The sequence below is a fragment of the Ochotona princeps genome, chromosome 10 (assembly GCF_030435755.1).
Source record: "Ochotona princeps isolate mOchPri1 chromosome 10, mOchPri1.hap1, whole genome shotgun sequence".
Taxonomy (NCBI): domain Eukaryota; kingdom Metazoa; phylum Chordata; class Mammalia; order Lagomorpha; family Ochotonidae; genus Ochotona; species Ochotona princeps.
In genome coordinates, this window is record NC_080841.1 from 35,625,276 (window position 1) to 35,650,265 (window position 24,990).

Below are 24,990 nucleotides of genomic sequence, written 5' to 3' on the forward strand. Positions count from 1 at the left end.
CCAGCAGCCCTGTTTCCCATCCAGGTCCCAGCTTTTAGCTTGGGAAAGCAGTAGAGGATGGTCCACGTGGGACCCTGCACCCACATGGAAGACCCAAAAGAGGCTCCTGGCTCCCTGCTTCAGATAGGCTCAGCTCTGGCCATTGTGGCCACTTGGGAAGTAAAACATAGGATGGAAAAATCCTTCTCTCTGTCTCTCCTCCTCTCTGTGTATCTGCCATTCCAATTTAAAAGAAATAGATCTTTGAAAAAAAAAAGAGCTTTCTCTGGCAAACTGAGTTCAGTTTAGAAAGCTAGAGTCTTGGGAACCAGGACTGAGCTGGTTCAAGACTTTACAACAAGGGAAACTTATGCCAAAGGCCCAAATGAAGGTAGTGTGAGAGAGTTGAGGACAAAGTAGAAGGGTGTGTCATGGACAACCTCCACACAACAATCTAGAATATTATAGGTCATCAAATACCGGGTTTTATGGTGTAAGTTCAAGAGCTTCAAAAATTCGTCATTGAAAGAACAATAGTGAAAGTACAGGGAAAGGAGAAGAATTTACAAAGCCCCAAAGCTGTAGTTTCTTATTGTGGTTGCACATTAGAATTATCTGGGGAGCTTTTAAACATCCACATGCCTAAGTTGCATCCCAGACCAATTAAGTCAGAATCTCAAGGGATGGGATTTGTACTCATAACTGAAAACTCCCCTCTGAGTTTGCTTGGCAGCAAAACTGAGAACCACTGACTTAAAGCAAGAAGGAGTATTTACCTAGGTATTTTGGCCTGGTTTAGCCATTTATGTATTATGTACATCCTATTCATAGGTATAAAACACACCAGTTAATCATAATTATGCCCAAGTATACAAATGCTTAAGTCAACACTGAAACAGTCTACACTGCCTACACACACCCTTAAGGCTTTCTGCTTACCATGACTCAGAGCATTGGGTCCTGGAAGACTGTGACCACTGGAACAAACAACTCCTTCTGTTACCCTGATGTCTGAAAGTAAGCATAGAATAGCAAGTGTCTTTACTGTAAAGACACTCCTTACTTCGAGCTAGACATGAAGCTTGGACTCAACTCAATGAATCACTGCATTTTCCAGTTAGATAAACTTCAGGACACCTGACCTATTTGTTTTGACTGAATCCCAGGTAGGAACCTTGTAGTTTATGCTTTTTTTTAATATATGTAGTTAGAGAATAAGAAGACATAAAACCTCCATAGCTCCCAAACGCTTGCTTTGAGAACATCTTCAACTTTTCATCTGGTACTCAGAGGATGGTTTTGACTTTGTAGACTTCAGGAGATGGGTTAGTGATCCTTACATCACTCTCTGAGCACCGCTTGTTGGGGGGGGGGTGTCTAGGATGAGTACACAGATTTAGTTTTTGCCTGTACAGAAGGCTGTACAGACTATTCACCTGTGATAATTTTCTTTTTCCTCTTGAGTAGCCTCTCTAATTTTTTGTCCACTCAGCTTTGGATCATGATTCATACAGATTAAGCATAGTGTTCTGAGCCCTGTAGGTAAATACTACACAAGTGGATGTTCAGCTGTGTTAAAACACAGGCTGACTGATACCCAGGGAAACCAGTTCTCCCAAGGAAGGGGCTGAGCAGTTATAAATCATATTTGAAAACATGGATAAGGATCCTACTTTTAATATAGTCTCATGCTCCACAAACATAAGAAAAATCTCAAGGTCTTACTCTCAGAAAACAAATTGACAAATTATGCCCATAATGTCTTTAACATGTAGATGGGCATATATCTTTTGTGAAATTGATAGTCCTAATTCATCCCATAATAAAACCATGTTGAGAGGGAAAAGGTACAAGCTTTTATAAATGTATCATTACAGTTGAAGTTGGGGAGTAAAAAATGCTTTTTTGATATGGATTGTGTTTAAATTTAGAAAGCAGGGTTGATTTCACCTCTTCATTGGAGAAATTAACAGAATGAAATCAAATGATACTAATTACCACATTTTTGCTCATCACCCAATTTTCAGCAATCCTGTATGCCCCTTTGAAATATTATATGTTCCTAAGCTTACTGTTTTCCTCAGATATATTTTACCATTGTATTATATTAGCTACATAAATTTGTTTTTAAAACCTGCTTCTTTTAAATTAATACACAAAAATAATATTCATTATTTATGAGACATCTGATTGTATATATAAGTAATGGCACATTAGTCCCATACCATATACATACTTGTGTGATGAAGCGTAACTGTAGACTGTTACCAGGTGTAGACCATCCAGAACTCACAACACCAATGAGGCATAACTCAGACAAAAGTTGCAATATACTCCTTTTTAAATACCTTTTTTGTTAATATAAAGAGAACAGATTTTATGCATTCCACAGATATAACTACAAGAAGACAATCCTAGAAAGTCCTAGAGAAAGTATATGTAGTGGCTCTAATTAAACTTATCACACAGAGTCTTTTTGCTTCATGTACGATAGAATATTATGTTTAGTGTTTCTGGTTTGAGGACTCAGTCTACTGCCTATGGAGTGATTCATTCCCTCTTTGCTGCACACCCAGAGGCTCTGCTGTCATTTAAATGGTTACTTCAGGGCAACAGAACTGGGACTAACTCAGATGTCCAAATCTAAACCTAGGCTACCTTTTACTTGATTGAATGTGCTTCAGGGTTTTATTAGATTGTGGGTCAAAGTGTCTTACTCTGAGTGTGTTCTTGGTAATAACTTTAAAGCTGCAATTGTTGTGGTGGGCAAAGCATAGCTTCCACATTCTTTCTCATTAGAGAAGCAAACATCCTATACATAAACATGTAAAGAGTTATATAAACATTTACAAATATTACACAGACTTAAGATGCCCTCATATGGCCACAAGATACCTTCAGTATTTGCTGGCTGTTGTACTGAAATCTAATAGTGTATAAGATGAAGAACATTCCACAGGTCAAAGTGGCCAGGGCTGTTATGAGGAGATAAATTCTGAAATTGAGACATGACTGATGTAAAAAAGGAGACAGCTATCTGTGTGTCTACAGGAAAAGCAAACCAAGCAAATGCAAGAGAACATGCAGAAACTGGGCCATGCCCTTGTCAGTCTGGGGACAGAAGGAGATGTTGAAGATGTGGGCAAGTGCCAGATCTCACCAGCCCCTGCAGGCCCCAGTGATTTCGGCTACAGTAAGAAACAGGGAGGGGGCGTTAAGCTCACAGAGAAAACAACCCATGCATCACACATGCTGTAATTGCTATGTGGAGGTTGGACTGGGGCCAGGTGATACATTTGGGGTTATTGCTATGGAGGGTGGTCCTGTGGAAAGTGTCCCTGGTTTGATATGGGAAACATGCTGCAGCTGGAAGAACATGAACTTCCTAAGACATGTTTGGTCTGGACTGAAGAACAATGGTGCTGTTCTGCCACGATATGGAAGATGGTGTGTGGGAGAATCAGAAGTAGATCTTGGTGTGTCAGGCTTAGGAAGCCCATTGGGAAGGGAGAGGCCTCTTGCTGACATTCAGTTCAAGTCTGGAACTTAGAGGCCAGGGACACTTAGGAAGATATGGAGAGTCAGGCTCCAGGACTGGAGAGTGGGACGTGAATATTTCAGGAGGACAGTCCTCCGGACAGCAGGCTAGAGAAGGGCCAGCAGAAGACAAGCGAGGAGACAGGAAAGACTCTCCCAAAACCACAGAGCTGTCTGGAACCTCTGTCTCCTCCCAAGAGCAAATACTGCAACAAAACATTATAGTTAATGCCATGTGTTCTGTGGATCCATTGAACTAGTATGGAACATAATCAGTAGTTGATTTTACAGTGAACTGTGAAAGATGTTTAGTTTTAATGGCATGGAAGGAAGAATTGACCATGTTAAATGCAGGTTACAAGTACCAAAAAAAATTACAAGCTATGCCTTTTGGGGTCAAATTTATAACGGAATGAATCCATGGGTGGATGAAGAACTGTAAGGAGTCTCCATAACCACTTTTTCCTTCTGTTTTTCCCAGAATGATTTAAAGGCACTGCTTTGGTGTCCATAACGTTGTGTCTTTCAGCAGTGGGATTTAACATTGGAAAGGGGAGAATCCTTTGCAGTTCCTGCAGTTGATTGGTTGTGAAATGCCTGAATTTAACTATCTCAAAAACGACATTATTTAGCTGATGTAGGTTCTTCACTGATGTTAAAATATGTTTGAGAGGGGAGGAGGGCTAATTAGTCTGGTAAGCAGGGTAGCACAAATAAAAGAGACTGCCCTTGAATGACTGCTCTGAACAAACATTATCTCATCTGTAACCACAGGACTTGAGCATATTGGGCTAACTAAGGAAATCAAATCTGAAGGAGTAAGTTTCATGACCTAAATGGGTTAAATAATAAAGATATAGGACAACATGCTTTTGCTCTTTCTTCATCAATAACCAATAGCTCTGGATGCTTTGTTAGAGGAAGCTTAAAAAAATACTGAAACAACACAGATGGTTGTATGAAAAGAAAACTCGATTGTGTGTGGCTGTTTATTTATTTATTTATTGTTACAATGGCATGTGAAATTGTTTCCTGCTTCTACTTCTTGAAAGAATTATGTGTTTTTGTTATTTTCTAGAAACACATGTGAACCTTAGCATGGACACACACTCTAGGGTTTCATTGTGACTCACTGTCTGGCTAGGGCATACCATAATTATACGTATTTGTACACATGTCATGGTTGTTCCATAATCAAAGATGACATGATGGATGCAGAAGCTCTATATTGGGGTGTGATCAAGGGAATCTTTTCACAATCATTGCTGCTTGGATAAATAAGCCTGGACTTTGAAGTCTGGACTGGCCACTTGAAGTATGTGACCTCCAAAATCCAGTACTATTTTTTTTTTTGTCTTCTTGCAACATGACATATTTATACTTTGGCCATCAGCTCCCCGTCTAGTGAGGTCTGTTGCTGTTTTAAAGTTTAAAACAACAAATTGAAAAGTTGTATTATATTGAAAGCTTAAAATTACTGAAGCTCTCTGTTTATGTCCATGGTAATAGCAATGCTGAATACAAACAGAGCAATAGAAAGAACCCTTCTCTTTGCATATGACTTTTCATACACCCTGAGTTATAGCACTCCAGGAGCTCTCTCTGCTAAAATGTCCTTTTATTTTCATTAAGACATTTCACACTTTAGCAGAGACAACTTGGGGGTGGAGTGGTGGTGGAGCGCAAGGAAATTGAAAAACAGCTAAAGCAGAATGTTAGTGTGTCAGAGCTCCCTGTGACTGTGGGAAGCCAAGATCCTTCCATCTGACTGAAATGTGACACCCAGCTGCTCCAGCAGCCTCCAAGGTCTCCTGTAATCCTAGAATTAGCAGACACTTTGCTGAACTCCTGGCTCTGTGTCTGAGATGTTCCAAACTCCCAGTGGTGTACTTTTCCTACACTTCCTTTTGTCTTCATAGTCCCCTCTCCCACTATCAGGCAACCTGAAATAAACCCAGACCTGATCTGTCATCCTGGGTTATAATTCAACACACTTCACATTGACCTGTTGACATAAAGGATGCCTTCGGTGATGGTAGTCTCATCACTGTGGACATGTTGAACTGGGCCATTCTTTGCTGTGGGGGCTGTCCTGGGCATGGTGGGATGTTCAACAGCAGCCTTGGCCTCAGCCTCTCGTGTGCCACTAACCTACCCATCACTCCTGGTTTTGGCAACCAAAAATGGCTCCAGAAATTTCTGGATGTCTGTTGGGAGCCAAAAATCACTCTCGGTTGAAAACCACTGAGTGACAGCAAAGGAAACCGACAGTTATTTGGCAGCTCTGATCAACCAGAAGTGTACTGGATATTTTAAAGATTCCTTACACTTTAAAAAAGATTTCTTCTTTTTATAGATTAGAAACCCAAGGGATAATACTTTTCTTGTTGTTTTCGAATGGAAATTAATTCTAATCAGAGAGTGTATGTTATACATTAGAAGTTAAACAGAAAATACTATACTTTTGATACATTTGTTCTGTACTTTGTGTTTTAGACATTTGGATTGCTAACTTAAAAATGTGAGTATGAAAAGCTAAAAACTTACTCATCTAAATTAAGATCGCCTTCCCCTTTTTAAATACTGAAAAGTTACTGAATGCTCTTAAATGTGTTATTTCTTCCAGTTTGGGTATGGCAAACTTTCTGTCATCTGAATTCCATCCCTTCCTGGTCTGTGTGCAATCCTATCATTGTCTTTTCTGTTTTCCTTCTCATGATACTCTTTATTTAAAAGGTGACTTATTTATTTATTTGAAAGGAAGGGTAAGAGAGAGGGAAAGTTCTTCCATCCTCTTGTTCATTCCCTAAATGGCCACAATACGTAGAGATGGCTAGCTAAAGCCAGAAGCCACCAGCTTCTTCCAGATTTTTCACATAGGTGAACGGGCCCAAGCCTTGGGCCATTTTCTGTTTTCCCAGGCATTTTAGCAGTGAGCTAGATTGGAAGAGGAACAGTCAGGACTTGAACCAGCCACATATGGGATGCCAGCACCACAAGCTGCAGCTTTACCTGCCACGCCATAACACCAGCCCCTCATTATACTCTTATATCTTTCCATCTCTCTTGAGAGCAACAAAGAATTCTGAACTGATGTGTAATGAGAGTGATGACAACTATAACATACACTCAAAACACAGTGTTGTTTAGTATTAACAGTTTCTAGGAGCTTGGGAAGAAAGAAAATTGCCATTTTAAATTAAAGTGAACTGGGCTTGAAAACTAGTAATCGCATATACCATTGTGAGAAGAGAAGGAATCTCTTTTCCAAATTTAAAACTGGCAATCAGATATACTTTCTTGAAAATTTTAAGCATCTGTAAAGATCACTATGTGCCACATTTTTAAAACATATATGTTGGGGCCTGGCATGGTAGCCTAGTGGCTAAATCCTCACCTTGCATATGCTATGATCACATATGGGTGCTGGTTCGTATCCTGGCTGCTCTACTTAGTACCCAACTCCCTGTTTACAGCTGTGAAAAGCAGTCAGGGACGGCCCAAAGCCTTGGGACCCTGCACCCTTGTGGGAGACCCGGAAGAGACTCCTGGTTCCTAGATAGGCTAGGACATACAAAGGGTGAAATGAAATGGAGGCCTTATTTATTCCATACACAACAATCAAATTAAAATAGATTAAAGACTAAATATAAGACCTAAACCCAAAAAATGCTGAAAAAGAAAACATGGGAATGAATCTTGATATGGACCTTAGCAATGAAATTTTGAACATCATACAAAAAATCCAAGGAACAAAGCAAAATAAATAAAGACTACATCAAACTAAAAAGCTTCTGCATGGCAGAGACAATCATCATAATAAAAGGGCAGCCTTTGGATTGGGAGAAAGTATTTACAAAATGTGTATGTGGCAAGAGTTGATATAAAAATACAGAAACTCGGGCCCGGTGGCGTGGCCTAGCAGCTAAAGTCCTCGCCTTGAAAGCACCGGGATCCCATATGGGCACCGGTTCTAATCCCAGCAGCTCTACTTCCCATCCAGCTCCCTGCTTGTGGCCTGGGAAAGCAGCTGAGGACGGCCCAGTGCTTTGGAACCCTGCACCCGTGTGGGATATCCGGAAGAGGTTCCTGGTTCCCAGCTTTGGATTGGCAAGCACCGGCCCGTTGCGCTCACTTGGGGAGTGAATAATCAGACTGGAAGATCTTCCTCTCTGTCTCTCCTCCTCTCTGTATATCTGACTTTGTAATAAAAATAAATAAATCTTTTTAAAAAATGCAAAAACGCGCACAACTTGATAGAACAAAGGACAACCTGATATTAAGAACAAATCAAGGACTCAAATACTCATTTCTGTAGAGAGGACTTGAAAATGGCCCACGGATAACATGGCTAGGTGTTCGATGTCCCTAATCATCAAGGAACTGCAATCCAAAACCACAGTCAGCTACACTGAACACCTGTTAGGATGGCTGTTATCAGAAGACAAGGGATAACAAGTGTTAGCGAAGGAGAAAAGAAAGAAGGCCAGCACACATAGCCTCCTTAGCTCGCTTCCGGTTACCCAATACACTCTATTTGTGGATGTTTATCCATGTAAGTTAAGGTCTAAATGATTCCCTTTCACCACTGAGCAGTATTCCCAGCTTTTTATATGTGCATTTCTGTTGAAATACATGTAGATTGTTTCCAGTGTTTACAATAAGCCCTGGCATTGCTTGTGGTTATACACGCACCTGCCCCATGGAGGTATCTCTGGGTGTGTGCCTAGGGGGAGGAAGGCAAAGGTAAGGTTCCTGTAGCTACACCTTCAATGCATTCCCTGACATCTCTGTCATGACCGTGCCAGAGGATGTCCCAACAGAACATCAGGGTCTGCAGGTTATATGTCAGGAAGTGACAGAACGTGCCTGTGGATGGCCACGTAAAAACCGGTTAATGCTTTGTGAGCTACATGGTGTCAGTCATGGTTACTCAACTCGGTTTCTTACATTGCAAAAGCAGCCATTGACTGTGCAAACACATAAGACATGTGGGAGGGTGGCTGTGTTCTAACAAACCCTTACCTAAGGACCCTGGCTTGAATTTCATGTGCCACACATACCATTCCCTTGATTTTTTTTCCCCTTCAGTCTCTTAAAAACATAATCTTAACTTGCAGTTTATACCAAACAAGGGCTTGCTAGAACTGCCAAACCCTGCTTGACACCCTAAGCAAGATTTGGCATTTTTGATTTCTTAAAATGTTTTCCTGATGAGAATGAAATAGTAAACCATTATTTTACGTTGTATATCCTGATTAGTAGTCAAGCTTTTTATCCTGCTCATTGGCCACAAGGGTTTTGTCCTCTATGCAATATCTATTCTTGTCTCATTTTCCCCTTAGTCCTTGAGATTGTGGGTCCACTGTTTATTGGCTTATAGGAATTCTAACATCTAGTTTATGAATGGTGAGTTTCAGTTACATGAATGGAGAGCATGGTATTAATAGTACGGTCATTGTTTTATGTTTTTCAAGGTGCCTTTTCATAAAGAATGTTTTTAGTTGAGACTTGTCCAAGTGGTACTTATTTGACTTAAAAAAAAAAATTTTGTCCTTATCATCGAGAACTTTGAGAAGCAGTCAGAGAAAGATACCTTCTTCCCGTCTGCCCAAAAGAAAAAGTATTTCTGCATTGGCTGGAAGCAGAAGACAAGACCATTTTCACTTCAGTCCCAGCCTTTTTCAGGACAGTAGTGGAAAGCTCAGGCTTATCGAAACGTGCAAGCTGCAGTTCCAAGTGTCTTTCTGCACTGCCTGGGCCAGCGTGCCTGGGGGCCTGTGGCTGATACTAATGAAGTGTTACTGTGCTTTGACCAGTTGGCAGGCCTCTTTTCCCAGCCAGCTGACGTAATTCAAAGTAGGAAGAGACCCTCCCCCTGGCTTTGTTAATTGATTTTGATAGGTTCCTCTGCCTTGCCTTAGTGGTTCTGGAATAGACGGAGCTGCTGTAATATGAAGAATTTTAGGAAGTCATCCTCACTAAGCCTGCACACCCCACAGCAGCTAGGAGAGGCAAATCCTAGGAGGTGCGGCTGAGAATGCCTCCCCTGCCCTGAGCTTTTCCTGAGTCCCTGCTCCTGGAAGGACGAGCATTCCCGCTGGAGCGCTTGGGTCCCTTGGAACTGGTCTGGCATGTTTGACAGACACCTCACATCTTCTCCACCTAAATACCCCATTCTTGAGGTAAGCAGAGGGGAGGGGGCAGGCCAAAATACATCTTGGGGTTTCAAAAAAGCGAGAATGTCATGAACGGTTAATGGGCTCAAGCTGAAATCACGGTTATTCTTTTTGGTGAGGATTTTCTGGTCTTACCCAGAGACATCATTCCCCATGTTGTTAATGCAAAGGCTCAGGTGGTTTAAGCAAATGAAGCTGTAGCTCCAGCTTAAGACTGCATCTTGCTGCCGTCAGTTTAGTTTGTTGGGAAGAGAAAGGGACAGAGAAAGCAGCAGCGTTGCCCAGCTGCAGGCCAGCACTTGTTGCCTGGTGGGTTCCTCTGACAGCCTGCCCATGGCCCTGCTAGTGAGCCTCTGAGACCTTGTCAAGTAAATCACGATTATTTGATTTCCTGTGTTGCTGGAAATGGGGATTTTGTTGCTGTCTGTCACTTTAGAACTTTTGAACTTAATGAAGTACAGACATGAGAGTGGAAGATTGAAAAATATTTATGCACAGAGCTTTCCCACCCAGAACTCTGGCTGTTGAACTCTTTGGACTTGGTTCAAAACTTTGAAGACAAGATTATGTCTGTATTAGTGCTTTTCTAGGGTAAGCTTGGGGGGAAATTTTTTTCTAGAACCTTAAACCTGTACCAGAACATGGAAAAGTAAAAAATCATAAGGTTATAAATATTTTAACCTACACTAAGTCTAATTGAGTAGAGAAAAGATATTTTCTAAGAAATACCTCTGTGGTAGTCATTTGTTTTGGGTTATAGCACATGGAAGTACTAGCACAATCAGTAAACTGAGACATTTGACTTCATGTCTGTGATTTTGGTTCTTCATTAGATTCTGTAACAAATTTGCTAAAAGCACAAAATCTCCCTGGCTTGTGTTGGTCCCCATTAAATTTTGTGTACCACAGTTATATTTCTTTGCACTCTTGATATGACAAGCAATATATGCGTTATAAATCATTTCTGGACATTAGAAAACTGCACACAAATTGCTAAACTTTGTTAACGCCGCTCACATTTAATTTAGAAATTATTTGAGAACTGTTTATTTTGAGGGATATCTTTTTTAAATTATTATTATTAATTACATTGCATTATGTGACACAGTTTTATAGGTACTGGGATTCCCCCCACTCCTCCCCAAACCCTCCCCCCATGGTGGATTCCTCCACCTTGTTGTATTACCACAGTTCAAGTTCAGTTGAGATTCTTTCATTGCAAGCATATACGAAACATAGAGACCAGCATCTTATTGTCCAGATAAGTTCAACGGTTCCTTGGGGAGACCATCTCTGGTCTGAAGGTAGAGCTGGCAGAGTATCATCCCAATCAATTAAAAGCCCCAACATAACATCAGCAACAATCTACAACATTATGGAATTAATTGACACGGTATTGAGTAACCAATATGTTTTAAAAAAAAAATGCAAGTTCTTAACCACATCCTGTGACTTCTTCATTGACATTTCAACTTTAGTTTATACACAACCAGGTTCTATACACCTTAAAATGGCTATAGATTATTATTCAGCTGTCTTGTGTCTATTTTCATTATAGTGTTTAGCATTTTATAGCGTTGAAGCATAATTTTGCTGTTTGGCTTTTTTTTAGGTAGTCTAGACTGGCTTATGACTCTAACAAGACATATGTCAGCAGTTGAGGTGCAGAACAGTTTTAGGAGGGGTGTGCAGAGAAATCTTCAATACCCTAGTGAGGAGTAACTAATCTTTGTGTCTCACCTAGTAAGGTATATTTTTGAAGGATATCTTGAATCATGGTTTCCTGTGAACCTGCTTGACTTCTAAGGCCTCTCGTAGATATGAAATAATTGCTGCATTTTTTCCTGCAAAGGAATCGTGTTATTAATTATGGAACATATAAAAGCCCAAACTCAAGTTGTCAAGTATTCAAATTGTCCACTACATTGCACTGTTTGTTTTGAGAATCTCCAGCTGTGAAACCAGGCAGAGTAGTGTCACAGCTGCTTAATGAGAGTACCAATCACTGTATGGTCCTGAAGTAATCAGACAAGTGCTTTATCCTACAGTTCTTTCAAGTCCTGTCAAAGTATTTTGGGAAATCAGCCCAGGGAGGCTCGTCCTGTTAAACCATTACTTGTTTCAGCCTACTTTCTGCTTCTTATGACCTTACTTTAACTAACAGCTGTATTTTTGAATAGGACTTGTAAACCACATGGATTTTTGGAACTGTTTAACAGTCTCATTGCAATCTTAAAGTTCTTCAACAGAAGATAGAAATATTTCTTTTAAGTTGCACAGCAATATAAATGATTAAATTTTAGAATACATAGAGAACTTGAAAACGCTCATGAAAAAGTACAAATTTTTTTTTTTTAGGATTCTAGATCAGTTATGTGACATTTAGTTTTGATCTAATCCAAGTGTGATGTCAGTTTTTATAGTAGTTGTACATTCTGTGTTACTGAAGACGCCAAGTGTATTGATGCACATCTAGGAGTTTTTCACTTAATTTTCATCATGCATTAAAATGAAATTAATATGCCAATGCAATTTGGTAGAGTTAATTACTTTTTCATCACAAAGGCAAAAAAATAAAAAAACACAGTTTTCCTAGTTTTAAGGGCACTTACTATCTTTTCATTAATTCTTGTGTTGTTGCAGAGTAAGTTTCTTAAGCATGGTATTTTTAATGACTTCACTTCTGTGCCATTATTGGCAGACCCAGATGCTCACTCTTTTCATCCAAGTAAGAGTGGTCTCTCAGATTTGTGCAGGATTTTCTGTTTATGTAGGATGTTGCCCATAGTTTTTATGTTTTCTGATTGTGATTATGAACAAATCAGACTTGACATGAATACTAGACCACACTTAATAATTGTAACTTGAAAAGCTTTCTCTGATATTAATTTTGTCACCTGTAAAATCCAGAATACTATCCATGTTGCAAAAGAATATTTTGGCGGGTACAAATAGACTGTGATTACATATAGACCATTTAGTGTAGAATCTTCTTGGACTTAGAGAATGACTATGCCTACCTACATTTTCTGTAGACCCCATGGATGAAAACCTAGCCCCGAGATCCAAAACTGGTGTTTATGGCAGACAGCAAGGGAAAGTTTGACTTGTTTCTTATTTGCATGGTGCAGGAAGGATGAACACCTCTATAAAGTGGGACTGCTAATCCGGAATAAGTAGAGCTGCAATCAGAGGGCTGGGAGGGAAAAGCAAGTGTCACTGTTAAAGCTGAAAATCTCCTGATTCTACTCAGACGCTTCCTGGCTTCCTTTGGTACGCATTGTGATTATTGTTTCCAAATTGCTGAAAAATGAGAGTTTCAAATGGGAGTGAGTTTGCAAGAACAGGAAAGATAATGGAGGTGAAATATTCCAAGTATGATAATTTTTCACATTTATTTTCTTCTTCCTTACCTTTATATTGATAAAGCAATTTTTATTTTTGAAAAGAAGAAATGGGATGTGACTGTGTGTCTCCACATATAATGAGTCAAGTAATGATCTAAGTCTACAGCTTTGTGCCTCATTTTTTGAGACAGTTTGTCTTCAGTGGGACTGTCAGGTGGGTAAGAAAGCCTGGTGGCTGCTACACATCCCCAGTGATGCTGGCCTCTCTGATTTCACCTTGCCCCATAAAGTAATCCATTTGTAGAGATTATCATTCTGTCTAGTTTCAACAATTAATCAGACTGACAAAGTTGTTTCTGTTATGAAATGACAAAGCTTCAAAGAGAACTTTATCTTTCAAAATCATTAGTTGGAAGGATTTCTATTAAAAATACAATACGGCTGGGAACAGGCCCCGTTGGGGAGCTAAGGGGACAACCCTAGCTGGGTGGAGGTTCCCACCAAGGGGTGCATGGGCTGGACTGAGGGCTGCGTTCTGGTCAGGAAACGGTTGTAGTTTACTTAGCACAAGTGTAGACTGGGATTGGATGCAGCGAGCCGGGTCAGACTCCAACACCCTCTGGAACTCTGGAGGACCAGGGTAGATGTGGGATGGACTAGGCAAGGTCTCAACCCCTACTGAGCCATATGTGAACCATATGTGGGTATGGATGAGCCATGGCTGGGCTGAAACATCCAACAGCAAGGACCAGTTTGGGTTGAAGGCCAGTCAGGAAAAGCCACTATCACTGCTAGGACAGGAGATGAACTGAGTAGGGCTGGCTCATGGACCCACTGGTATGTGCAAAATCTGGCATTGGGAGAGGTTCTGATGGAGGAGCCTGGGCAACTCCTCTGGCAGGACACAGACCCGGCAGGTAAGCGCAAGAAACATGATAGGAAACAGCCCACAACAGGCCATGGAAAATTACCCACTGGCATACATTTGGCACGGGTCAGGGGAAGACCAGGCTGAACCAGTTCTCGTCATTCACTGGGAAATCCAAGCACCAGAACAGGGTGGGTTGAACCAGGTTCTGTTGCAACAAGAACTCGTGCACAACACGGAATGCAAAGGTGAGGTTGCCTGTACTGGATGTGACTGCAATGCCCAATCAGCACATGTGAGAACCAGGAATGGAGGGGGTGGAGCCAGCAGGGGAATAAGGGGTGGTTCCCTTGCTGGACAGCTACTCCCACTGGAGAGCATGAGCTGGGATGGGGACAGACCAGACCAAGCAGGGCTACAACACCTGTGCACCTCATGTGGACTAGATAAGGGAAAAGCCAGGCTGGGCTGATTATTCCTACTGGTGCAAACAAAATTAGAGTGGGTGAGGGTTGTTTGGGCTTAGCCACAGCATCAGCTGGCAGAAGCTGGCACTGGGGTCTAATTCTGTCAAGTCAAACCACAGAACTACCTGGAGAGTGCATAATCCGGGAGTGGGAGAGTCTTGGGAGGGAAATAGTGGGCTCCTCCCTCTTTAGTTACCACTTCCATGAGAGGGCATGAAAGCTAGGACAGGGGCTAGGGTGACTAGACAGATACCCAACAGCATCTGTGTGGGCTGCATAGTGGAACTGGTTAGAGGGAACAAAGCTTTAATACCCATTGACATGTACGAGAACTGAATGGGATGTGGGACAGACTGGACTACTGCTACACATACTGGCAAACCAGGGTAGGCAGCCGGCCTGGTGGGGGTTATTGTGGGTTGCTCCAACTAGGCTGCAACTGCCACTGGTTTATGCGAGGGCCAAGTATGTGCTGGGCAGAACCAGGCTGGACTGCAACACCCATTGGTTCCAGGGGAAGTCGGGGCTGAGAACACAACCAGCCCAGCAATTGCAACCACCAGCTGATCAGGGCAGTGGACTGTGCTGGGCCCTGTACTTGCTAGTACATACAAGAATCTGGTCTGAGAACACCTCAGACAAAGTTTCTTTGAAGATCTCCCCAATCGAAATGCTGGACTCAGAACCCTAACCAAGAAAATACAAAAGACAGAACGGGCCAATCAACCATCTCAGCTATATGTTGGCAGCGAAATACAGGGCAAACAGAGACTCTATGATGGACTATGTCGATCAGTGGATTCTTCAAAGACCTCATAGTGCTTGGAGTGGCAAGAATGGCAGCGATTCATAACTGGTGAACTATCAAAACCACTTGAGCAAGAACCTCAGAGCATGCCCTACATTCAGGACCTGGGGAGGGTGGGAAATTGGGTGGGCCTTCTCCCTTAATGCCCCCCTTTAAACATGAAGGAAACAATGTGGAAATAATAGTCTTACCCACTTCCCTATAACCCTTGAACCTTTTCACCCTAATTAACTATGTAAAGATTGTCAAAAATATAATAAAATATTAAAAAAAAAGATCAGAAAAAAATACAAGTAATATTGAGGGGAGTATTGCACATGGAAAAATACCATTCAGGCTCCCCAGGGTTGTTCCAGTGTTTGTTTGTGTTTTTTGTTTTGTTTTGTTGCTGGTGTGTTACACCGCATATGCTACAGTTATTCCCCACATCCATGTATATTTTTACAGTTCTGTCATGACAGACTATTGTGGATTCTTTTTCTGTCATCCTTAATTTACAGTAATGGTTTAATCATGTAATAATTTATCATTTCTATTTGTTGGGCTTTGAGCTTAAATTAAACTTTTGTATCTAGCTATGCCTTTAATACTTTGCGATTTTTTTTACCAGTTGGCAATGCCAACAATATCAATGTATGTGTTACATCATGTGCTACTTCATATTAAGTGCCAACAATAATTGCTTTAAATGTGAGTAGTTCCACAATGTGGCTTTAATTTGTGTTTCATGGCTTACTGGGCAAGGTGAATAGTTATCTGGGTATTTGAGTATGTGTTGTATTCGTGTATAATAAAGCATTCTGTAGTTGGAAGAAAGTGATATTTTTATTTGTAAAATATTAATAGTAACTCCTTAGAATTAACTATCATGTTGCTGTCCAATACAGCCTCAGTTATCAAAGTATTTCCTTTCATATTAACTTACTAAATTCATATTGTCACCTGTTGCTGGCTTCACCAGCGAGCACACCAAGAAAATAGAGCACGGTGCTAGTGTCATTGAAAACCAACAGTAGACATGTCTCAAATTTGGTAAGAGTGGATTTTTAACTCTATGCAGCTCTTTAAACAAATCCTTCACAGAGAGCCTAGTAACTGTGAAACAGATGTAGGCGACAACCAAGGCTCACCAAACTACAGTCGATGGTAAGGAAAGTGTTCCATATGAACAGGGGTTCATATGGAAAGTGAATCTGGACCCACCTCTGGTTTTCCGGCCCCCGTGTTGTCAGCACAAGCCCATACACCAGAGTTTTGTTAATCTTAGCTGCCAACGTCTACAAGGAGTTCTGAACCCTATGGCTTCCTATGGGTTCCCCCTTCCAGCAGATCTTCAGGGTCCCTCTGCTCCTTCCTCAGAGCTGGAGGACTGGAATTATTTGTGTTATGTCTTTGTAAGGGACCTGCTGTTATTGTGACTTTAATATTACATTATGACTTTGTTTATCATACCAACAGTAACTTCCTGTCTTGCATCTTGCTCCAGCTACATAGTTTTGGTATCTCGTGGTGGAACTTCATTCATCAGAAAAAAAAAAAATCAGACCCATGAAATCTTATCTAAGAATTCAGTTCAGGTCAATGAACTTGTCCCTATTACCAGCATGCAAAACATACATGCCATAGTCCAGAGATTCCCCACCCATGGATCCAAGTATCCTCCTTACAAACTCTGGTATCATCTTTTGGGTACCTCATACACTTGCTTGTGGTTACTCCCAGACATGAAGTGGCTTGATTACAGAGCTTGGTAGAATGAGTAGATCTTTGAACAGTTCAGGGAGAACAAGATTTTCCTCTAGAGTCCAACACTGTTTTCTTGGTTTGGGAGCACACTAGAAAACGTCTCTGAACTTGTTTTTGCACCTGTAAATGAAAAGTAATCATTCGTCTCTCTCCTCTGCTCTGTTTGGGAGTTTGGATTGTAAAGACCCAGAGAGGTGATACGAGACTCTTAAAACACTTCAGAACATCCTTTCGTAGTTCTGTCTTTCTGGAGAAACCCTTGCAACTGCCTCAAAAATGTGGTTTCCAAGTCAGAGTTACACTGGGAACACCACAGCTGTTTCTACACCGTGAAACCTGATGAGCCTGAGGGCTGCCTGTTTGGGCCCAGGTTTACAGCCATGTTTGGGACTTAGTTCAATAACGTTTCATGTTCTGTAAAAACACTTGGAAGAAATCATCCATGGCCAAGCCCCACATCAGAAAGTTTTGAACATCCTGCCTAGCATCCAAAGCTTTTACATTAGACTGTGAATATTTAGTGCTCATTAATGTTTGAATGTTGTTTTTTTAGAGGGAGAGTTTGTATATACACCCAAACAAAATGCTATAAAAAAGTAATCTCTTGTTGTTACCAAAGATATTAATCACCACTCATTATAAGCAGAGTGTTACTGAGACAATACCATTTACTTGGAAAAAACAAGTGTGCAACTGTGCAGATATTGAGAAAAAAAGAAATACTACATGTGAATTATAGACAACTATTTAGAGACTGTGTAGGTGAAAGATCTACTGACACTTGGGAGACTGTAGAATTCAGTTCAGTTCAATGAACAGTAACAACTAGAAAACTTTTGCCAGGTGAACGTTTGGCCTGCTGAATTAAGCTGCTTACCACATGCTCATATCTGGGCTCAAATCCTGGCTCTGTTCCTAAATTCCAGCTTCCTGATAATATGCACCCTTGGCTGTAACTAATGAATGGAGTTTATATGAGCTGCATTTAAGCTTAGTGGAGGTGTTTTATTTTATTTATATGAATAAACATGTCACATATTTTGCAGCACAGACCCAGGAGAATAGTGATATTTGCATCCTGTCTTCCCCTCTGCCCACACTCCTCACCCACCCTCTTCATCTCTTTTTTTTTTTTGTCCTAATTTAAACAATGGCATTATTTCATTTCACTTTGCAATCACAGTCTTAACACTCCACTGGGTAAAGATCTCAACAGATAGCAAAGATTTAAAAAAAAAAAAGCAAAGCAAAAATTCGCTACTCCTCAAGAGTATAAACACCCACTGGAAACAATTATCAAATCTTCAGATGTCAGTCTCACACGTTTTACAGAGACTTCAGCCCTATCCTCCTTGCTTTACATGTCATTGAGGAATAGGAGCTTGCAGGATACTGTAGGAGGTAAGACACGTTTCCGGGTTCCCACGAGAGCCCCCGTGTGACCACGAGAGCCCCCGTGTGACCACTTCTGTAAGACTTTTAAGAAATGTGAGTCTACAGCGGGGGACAACCAGCTTGCAGAGAAGTTGTTGAAAGGTTCTTTGTTTAAAGAAACAAAAAGGAAACAATTTTCACTAAGCTTTGTGGTAATAAAGTTACCTGAGCTAATAAGAGATCGTGTTTAAATAATAAGGGGTTGCTACTACTGACGCAGTATCTACTTTGAGGTTGAAAAACATATACATTGGTTTAATTTCTGCAGCTAAGATTATCTGACACATCTGAAACTATTCTGCATTCCAGCACCTTCATCCTGGCGCTGAAAACTGAAGAAAGTGTGCTAGGTCGACTAAGGCATGAGAGCACAAACATTGTATGTTCCATTGATGTAAGGTGCCTGGAATGGTCCACCTCACAGAAACAGAAAGAGAGGTGGTGCCAGGGGCCAGGGATGGGGGAGTAAGCAAAGGAAATGGGGAGTTGTTTCATGAGTGTGGACTTTCATTGGCAAAGGTGAAAAAGTTCTGCAGATGGATGGGATAGTGACTGCCATCAACAATAAATGTACTTACGGCCACTGAAAAATGACTAAAATGGTACGTTGTGTGTTCTGTATATTCTTGGATGATTATAAAACACAATTTAAAAAACTGTTGAGGACAACACCGTAGTGTACTAGGCTAAGCCTAGACCTATGGTGCCGGCATCTCATTTGGGCACAGGTTCATATCATAGCTGCTCCATTTAACCAATCCAGTTCCCTGCTCATGGGAAAGCAGCAGAGAACGGCCCAAGTCTGTAGACCCCTAAAACCATGTGGGAGATCTAGAGGAAGGTCCTGGCTCTGACCTATGCAGCCATTTGGGGAGTGAACCATGTGGATGAAGATACCTGTCTTTCTTCTTTTCTGTGTAACACTGCCTTTCAAACAGAAATAAATATTTGAAATGATACAAGACAAAACAAAAAACCCTGTTACTTGAGGCCAATGCTTTGTATGTGGTATCTTTTCTTTTTATTTATTTCAAAGGACAGAGAGAGATCATCCATGTTCTGGTTCATACCCCATGTAGGTGCAATGGAAGGTTGACCCAGGACAAAGACCGGAGCCTGGATTTGCATCTATGACTCCCTCGTGGGTGACAGGAGTCCTAGACCTTCAGCCATCTTCTGCTACTTCCCTAGGTGTATTACTGGGGACCTGGATCATAATTGGAACAGCTGGGATTCAAATGGCACTCATATAGGATACTGGTAGCACATTGGCAGCTTCATCTGCTGTACTACAGTGCTATCCCCCATGTGGTATCTTAACCTCCATAGCAACCCAGTAAGGAAGAACATTCTCACCCTCATTCTACAGATGAGGAATCTGAACACAGCCAGGATTGTCACTAGATTGGGCCGCACACCTGTCAATGACAAAAACAGGGATGGGCAACTAGCAACATGCTGCTAGGTGCAGATGGTACACACAGATGTGCCTGTGCATGGCTATTAATTTTCCTCTCGTAATCAGGTTCTGCTATTGCCAAACTGCTCCTGCAGGGTTAGGAATCGGGGTTCCCTGGGTCTTAATTTGAGGACTACTCCTTGATCTTGATCCTTGAGACTCCTGCAGTAGAAGCTAGTGGTATTCCCCAACTTTCCTGTAGTCCTGCAGGTGTGATGACCTTCAGGAGTTAAACCTAAGGACAGTTGTTTTCTTGCTTCCTAAGACAAGTTCATAAAAATTACTCAACAGGCCTGATACCAAGATCAATTCAAGTTAACTCGTGCTTTAAAAATCATCTGTCATCCCCTCTAAACAAGCCATATTTATTGAGGTAGTTTTCCATTTCCTGAGATGATCAATTGAAAATAAAAAGTAAGCTGTTTTTTTTTTTTTGTTCTCATTAACTGTCAGGAGGCTGTTTTCAGAAAAACAAGAACATGGCATAATTTCCCGTAGGAAATATATGTTATAAAGCTAAAATCAAGGCATTTTCATAAAAATTGTACACCATTTCTTTTCTTTCTTCTTGCTGCAGTATATGTAACCAGATTTCTCATTTGGATTTGTGAGATTATGCTTGGTTCTCAATTACAGGTTTAGGGCTAAGTATATACTGTATTTCATCATCCTATCATCCTGTTGGGTTACAGATTGGAAGACAGGTGTGTGATAGAATAAATATCATAAAAGAAAGCAGACCCAATGAGAAATCTTTGTGAACACTGTTGTATATTGATTGTTCTCTCCCTTGTTTTATTTTTAAAGATTAGTTTCACTTGTTTTAAAGGCAAAGTGACAGAGGTCGATACAGGGAGAGAGAGATCCAGGCCAAAGCCAGGACCCAGGAATACCATCCAAGTCTCCCACATCTATGGCAGGGGCCCAAGTGTGGTGTCCTCTTTCACTACCTCTGAGACATGTTAGCAGGAAGCTAGTTTGGAAGTGGAACAGTGGAGCCTAGGACTGGTGCTCAGCTGTGGGAGGCTGGGCAGCGCAAGCTGCATGTTTGAACTGCTGCTTCACAGTACTGGCCCCCCATTGGTCACTCTTTACAGTTGCAGGATGCAGAGGCAGACACGCAGAGAGAGTTCCTGCCTTTTGATTCAGTCCCTAGATGTCTACAATGGCCTGAGCTGGGTTGGACTGAAACTAGGAGTGAGAACTCAATCCAGGACTCCCAGTGGATGGCAAGATTCCAACTACTTGAGCCATCACCTCTTCCTTTTACGGTATGTGTTAGGGAGAGCTAGACGCAGGAGGCAGAGTCCAATATTCAACGCAGGCAAGGAAATAAGGGACACATGCCTTGTCATTGCTAGTCTAAAGGCTTGTCCTCTGTACTTTTTAATTGGATGAAAAGATGAGCTTGAAAACTAGCTGTTAACTGAAGAAATTCCATGTTGTTTATGAAAAGTGCATTGGGAATGCATGTTACTCCTTTGCTACCATTTCCTACCTCTTTCATTCTACTCTGCAAAACCAGATGGCCTGCACAAGCCAAACGACGTAATTTCCAATCCAACATATTTGCATAATTTCCTTTCTGTGCTTGATGTGGAGCAAAGGAAACAAATGAATTCAGTACAACATAATAAATTAAATCAAGTTCTTAATTACAGAAGTAGGAAAATTTTTAACATAATTTAAGATTCCATGGTCATATTTCTTTCAAAGTTGTAAAGCTTCTTTCAAAATGTGATTTCTGTTAGATGCACTTTTTTGATTATTCCATTAGTTCGATACGTCAGAATGACTATTTGTACAGATGTAACAAAAACAGATGGTTATAACATTTCAAATTTAAAAGGATGGGGCACGTGTTTTCCCCAGGAGTTAAGGATCTGATTAAAACATCCATATCTCATCTTAGAGTGCCTGCTTCAGCTTCTGACTCCAGATCTTGCTGGTGTAGACCATAGGAGGCAGTGGTACTGGCTCAGGTTATGGGGGGTTTCTGCCATTCATACAGGATGTTTATAAGAATAAACACTTGTTGTTTTCAAATCCTCCAACCTCCTGCTTCTTTTTCAAGACCAGCTCAGTCTCCCACAAAGCACATTTAACCTACATGCAGGGCTCTGATAGGTAATGTATTTACAGGTCTGTGCTTTCTGTGTATTCACAATGGCAAACTGGAGTACCTAATGATACCCAGATTGGCCGTATTTGCTAATAAAGTATCTAATAGTACATTTTAGCACCCACATCAGCCTCTCTATCCTCCTCCTTATCCTAGTGTTTTATACTCAGGCTGTGTTTGTGATTGTGTGAACTGAAGTGACATTTACACGTCATGTCCTATTACAGAGCTCCTCGGTGAGCCAGGAAAAAGCCTGGCATCTGGTCTTGTTAATTCTTGTGACACTAAGAGAACATAATGCTTTATCTTACAGGGCTGTGGACGTCACACATGCCACAGCTGCCTGGAAGCTCTGATTGTGGAATTTAGTTGGTGCCTAATGTTATCATGGAAGGGTACTGGGCTAGAGAACAGGATTGATAAATTGGGATAGAGAAGTGTAACCTATAATAATCAGTAAATGATAAGCAAGTACATGCTTAAAAGCATTCCAGAAGTTCCGTTTGTAAGAATTCTTATTTCCTTCGCCTTGCTGCCTGCACATTTCTCTTCATTACACTTGATATTGTTCAAAGTGTATGCTTAAGTGCTATATGAATCAAAGAGGCCAGTAGTGCAGGTGCTGAACTATGTTTCACATAATATTAAAAGGAAAAACTGCTTCTTAGTATTTTTAATGGAGAATTCTTTATTAACTAATTTGTTGGATTTTCTCATCTAAGTAAATAAAAGAATATGTCTATTGAAATGAAAGCTGTGAGTAAAATATGGTGGCATATTTTGAATCTATTAAGAATGAGACATGTGTCTTGTGAGGTTATAAATTAAAAGAATATTTTAGGAAGATTATTTTCCTTACTCGTGAGAAGTTACGTTTAATAGCAGGAAAATGTAATCTGCTCAGTAAAAAGTAATGAAATGTAGAAACCTGTTCATTTTCAGAGATACATGATTCCTGAACAGTTGTCTGCGTATACTCCAACACTAGATGATCTTTTATTTTAAAATGAGAATTGAACTTTAAGAATATATGATTTTGTATAAAATCCTTTCTTTATGAGTTGGAAAAACTTTAGTTAAGGACATGGATCTCAACCATTTTTTTTTCTTAATGACATGAACTATAAAGATTTCCTTACATTGATTGATATCACTGAAACCCAACTTGAGAGCTTGAATTTAGACTATTGGCTTAGTTCTCGAAACACTTTCCTCACACTGCTCCATGGCGTTTCATTATATTTACTGTAGAATGTCTTTTTACCCTCTAACAGCAGCCATTATCTATTCCTTCACCAAAATATTATGGGCGGTATTTAATTTCTAGATATTACTCAAGCCCATGTTCTGGTTAATGTTTTTGAAAACTCTTGCTATTTATTCATACCTGCCAGTGTCTCAAAGCCTAATGATTATTTTATTGATATGAAAATGGAAGTCATGGTCCTTTAGAAATTTGGTGGAGCCATATTAGCTGAGTGGCATTAGACATATCATTCAGTTTCTCTTAAAAGGCAATATCCTGGCATTTGTATTTGAAGTAATAATAATATTTGGCCTCAAGGATCAAAAATTAAACAAAAATCTTAAAAATATATTTCATTCAGTGGCAAACGTCCTTTACACTTGAGCACATCCTTTTCCTCTTGAATTGAGCCCTGAACTGAGTGCCTGGTTCTCTGGCCTCTCTTGGAAATAGACTTCTTGGTGAGATCCCATGAGAATTTCCCACCATTCCTGGCCTATACCTGCAGTCAACCCTCCATCACTCTGTGCTGGCCTTTCAAGGGTGAGAGGGCTGTTGGAAGAGTGCTGGGGAAGGAACCATGGCTGCCACGTCTCAGACAGCTGAAGGGGAGACCAGTGGGTCGGTCACAGAATGGCCAGTTATGCTGGATGCAGCTCATGCCCAGAGGACAAAGGCTGAGAAGGATGCCCAGGTCCTTCGGTTCATTTGCGTCGTGTTGATGTTTCTGCCTGGTGGTTTGTTCTCAGTGGTGCTTGAGAGGGTGTGCAAGAGCCAGATTTGGAAGAGTCTTGGGGTAGAAGAGAGCAGAGGAAGGGGATACTGATGGAAAGTAGGGAGGACAGACACACGAGGTAGCTTTCAAGAATAGGTTTATCATCTGCGTTATCTATGCACAGGTTGGCAGGGTTCAGAAAACTGAAATATAACACAGTGATAGAAACCTGCCTGGTTACTGCCTCTGGAGGTCACTTCTAGGACCCGTGTTGTGGTGCAGTGAGTTAAGCCAACACTTGCAGTACCCACGTTTGTATCACAGTGCCAGTTCCAGGTCCAGTTTCCATGCTTGTAATCCAGGTTCCTGCTACTGTACCAGCAAATCAGCGGGGGCTGGCTCTAGCTTCTGTACCCCTGCCACGCGCAGGGGGACGTGGAAGGAGTTCTGGGCACCTGACTTCTACCAGGCCCAGACCTTACTATCACAGGCATTTGGGGAATGAATGAGCAGATAAAAGATCTTACTTTTTCTCTTTTCTTCCCACTTCTCCTTCCCTCTGTCTCTCCTTCCCTCTCTTTCCCACTGCCTCTGCTGCTCTGCCTTTCAAATAAATAAGTCCTTTTAAAAAGGCCACTTCCAAAATGAAGATATTACAATGTTTATAGGGTGTTTAACACGGTACTTCTTACATCTCTTGTTGTTTGAGCTTTCTTGACTTCTGAGTCAAAGAGCTTATTTGTCACATACTGTGTTGTTTTTTTCCCAGATATGAATCTAGGTGGAAGTCCTTTCTTTTTCAAAAACTTGGGTTTCCATATGTAACTAAGTGTTCACTGTTCATTTTGAGTGTTATTTATTCCTTGGATTTTCAGTAAATTACACAATTGATTATAAGACATGAATAAATGTCGTCTTTTGATCTTTTTCATACCATGACAGAATCTCTGCTAAAACCCAGAGCCTTATTATAACCCAAGAAGTACTTGGCCTAAACCCAGCCTAGTAAGCTTCCCCAGTTGAATGGATTATCTTTCTCTTCTGTGTTGTGAATCAAATAGAACACAGGTGAAATCATTGAAA

At 40.9% G+C, this 24,990-nt stretch overlaps 1 protein-coding gene and 1 long non-coding RNA gene across 8 annotated transcripts in view; one reads left to right on the top strand and one right to left on the bottom strand.

Moving 5' to 3' along the window:
• The window catches only part of LOC131481254 (uncharacterized), a 30,786-nt gene extending 14,249 nt beyond the window's left edge, over positions 1-16,537 (bottom strand). The window contains exon 1 of the long non-coding RNA XR_009246186.1: positions 16,389-16,537. This is a non-coding gene — a long non-coding RNA (uncharacterized LOC131481254). The remainder of the gene's footprint in view (positions 1-16,388) is intronic.
• Positions 1-24,990, top strand: part of CACNB2 (calcium voltage-gated channel auxiliary subunit beta 2) — a 352,771-nt gene that overhangs the window by 185,232 nt on the left and 142,549 nt on the right. The window contains exon 1 of one of the 7 annotated variants that reach the window (XM_058669301.1): positions 9,431-9,701. The exons of the other annotated variants lie outside the window; for them this stretch is intronic. Within the exon in view, the coding sequence (XP_058525284.1) occupies positions 9,651-9,701 (51 nt within the window). The 5' untranslated portion in view covers positions 9,431-9,650. Of the gene's footprint in view, positions 1-9,430; positions 9,702-24,990 lie in introns of those variants that run through there. 7 annotated transcript variants of the gene reach the window in all.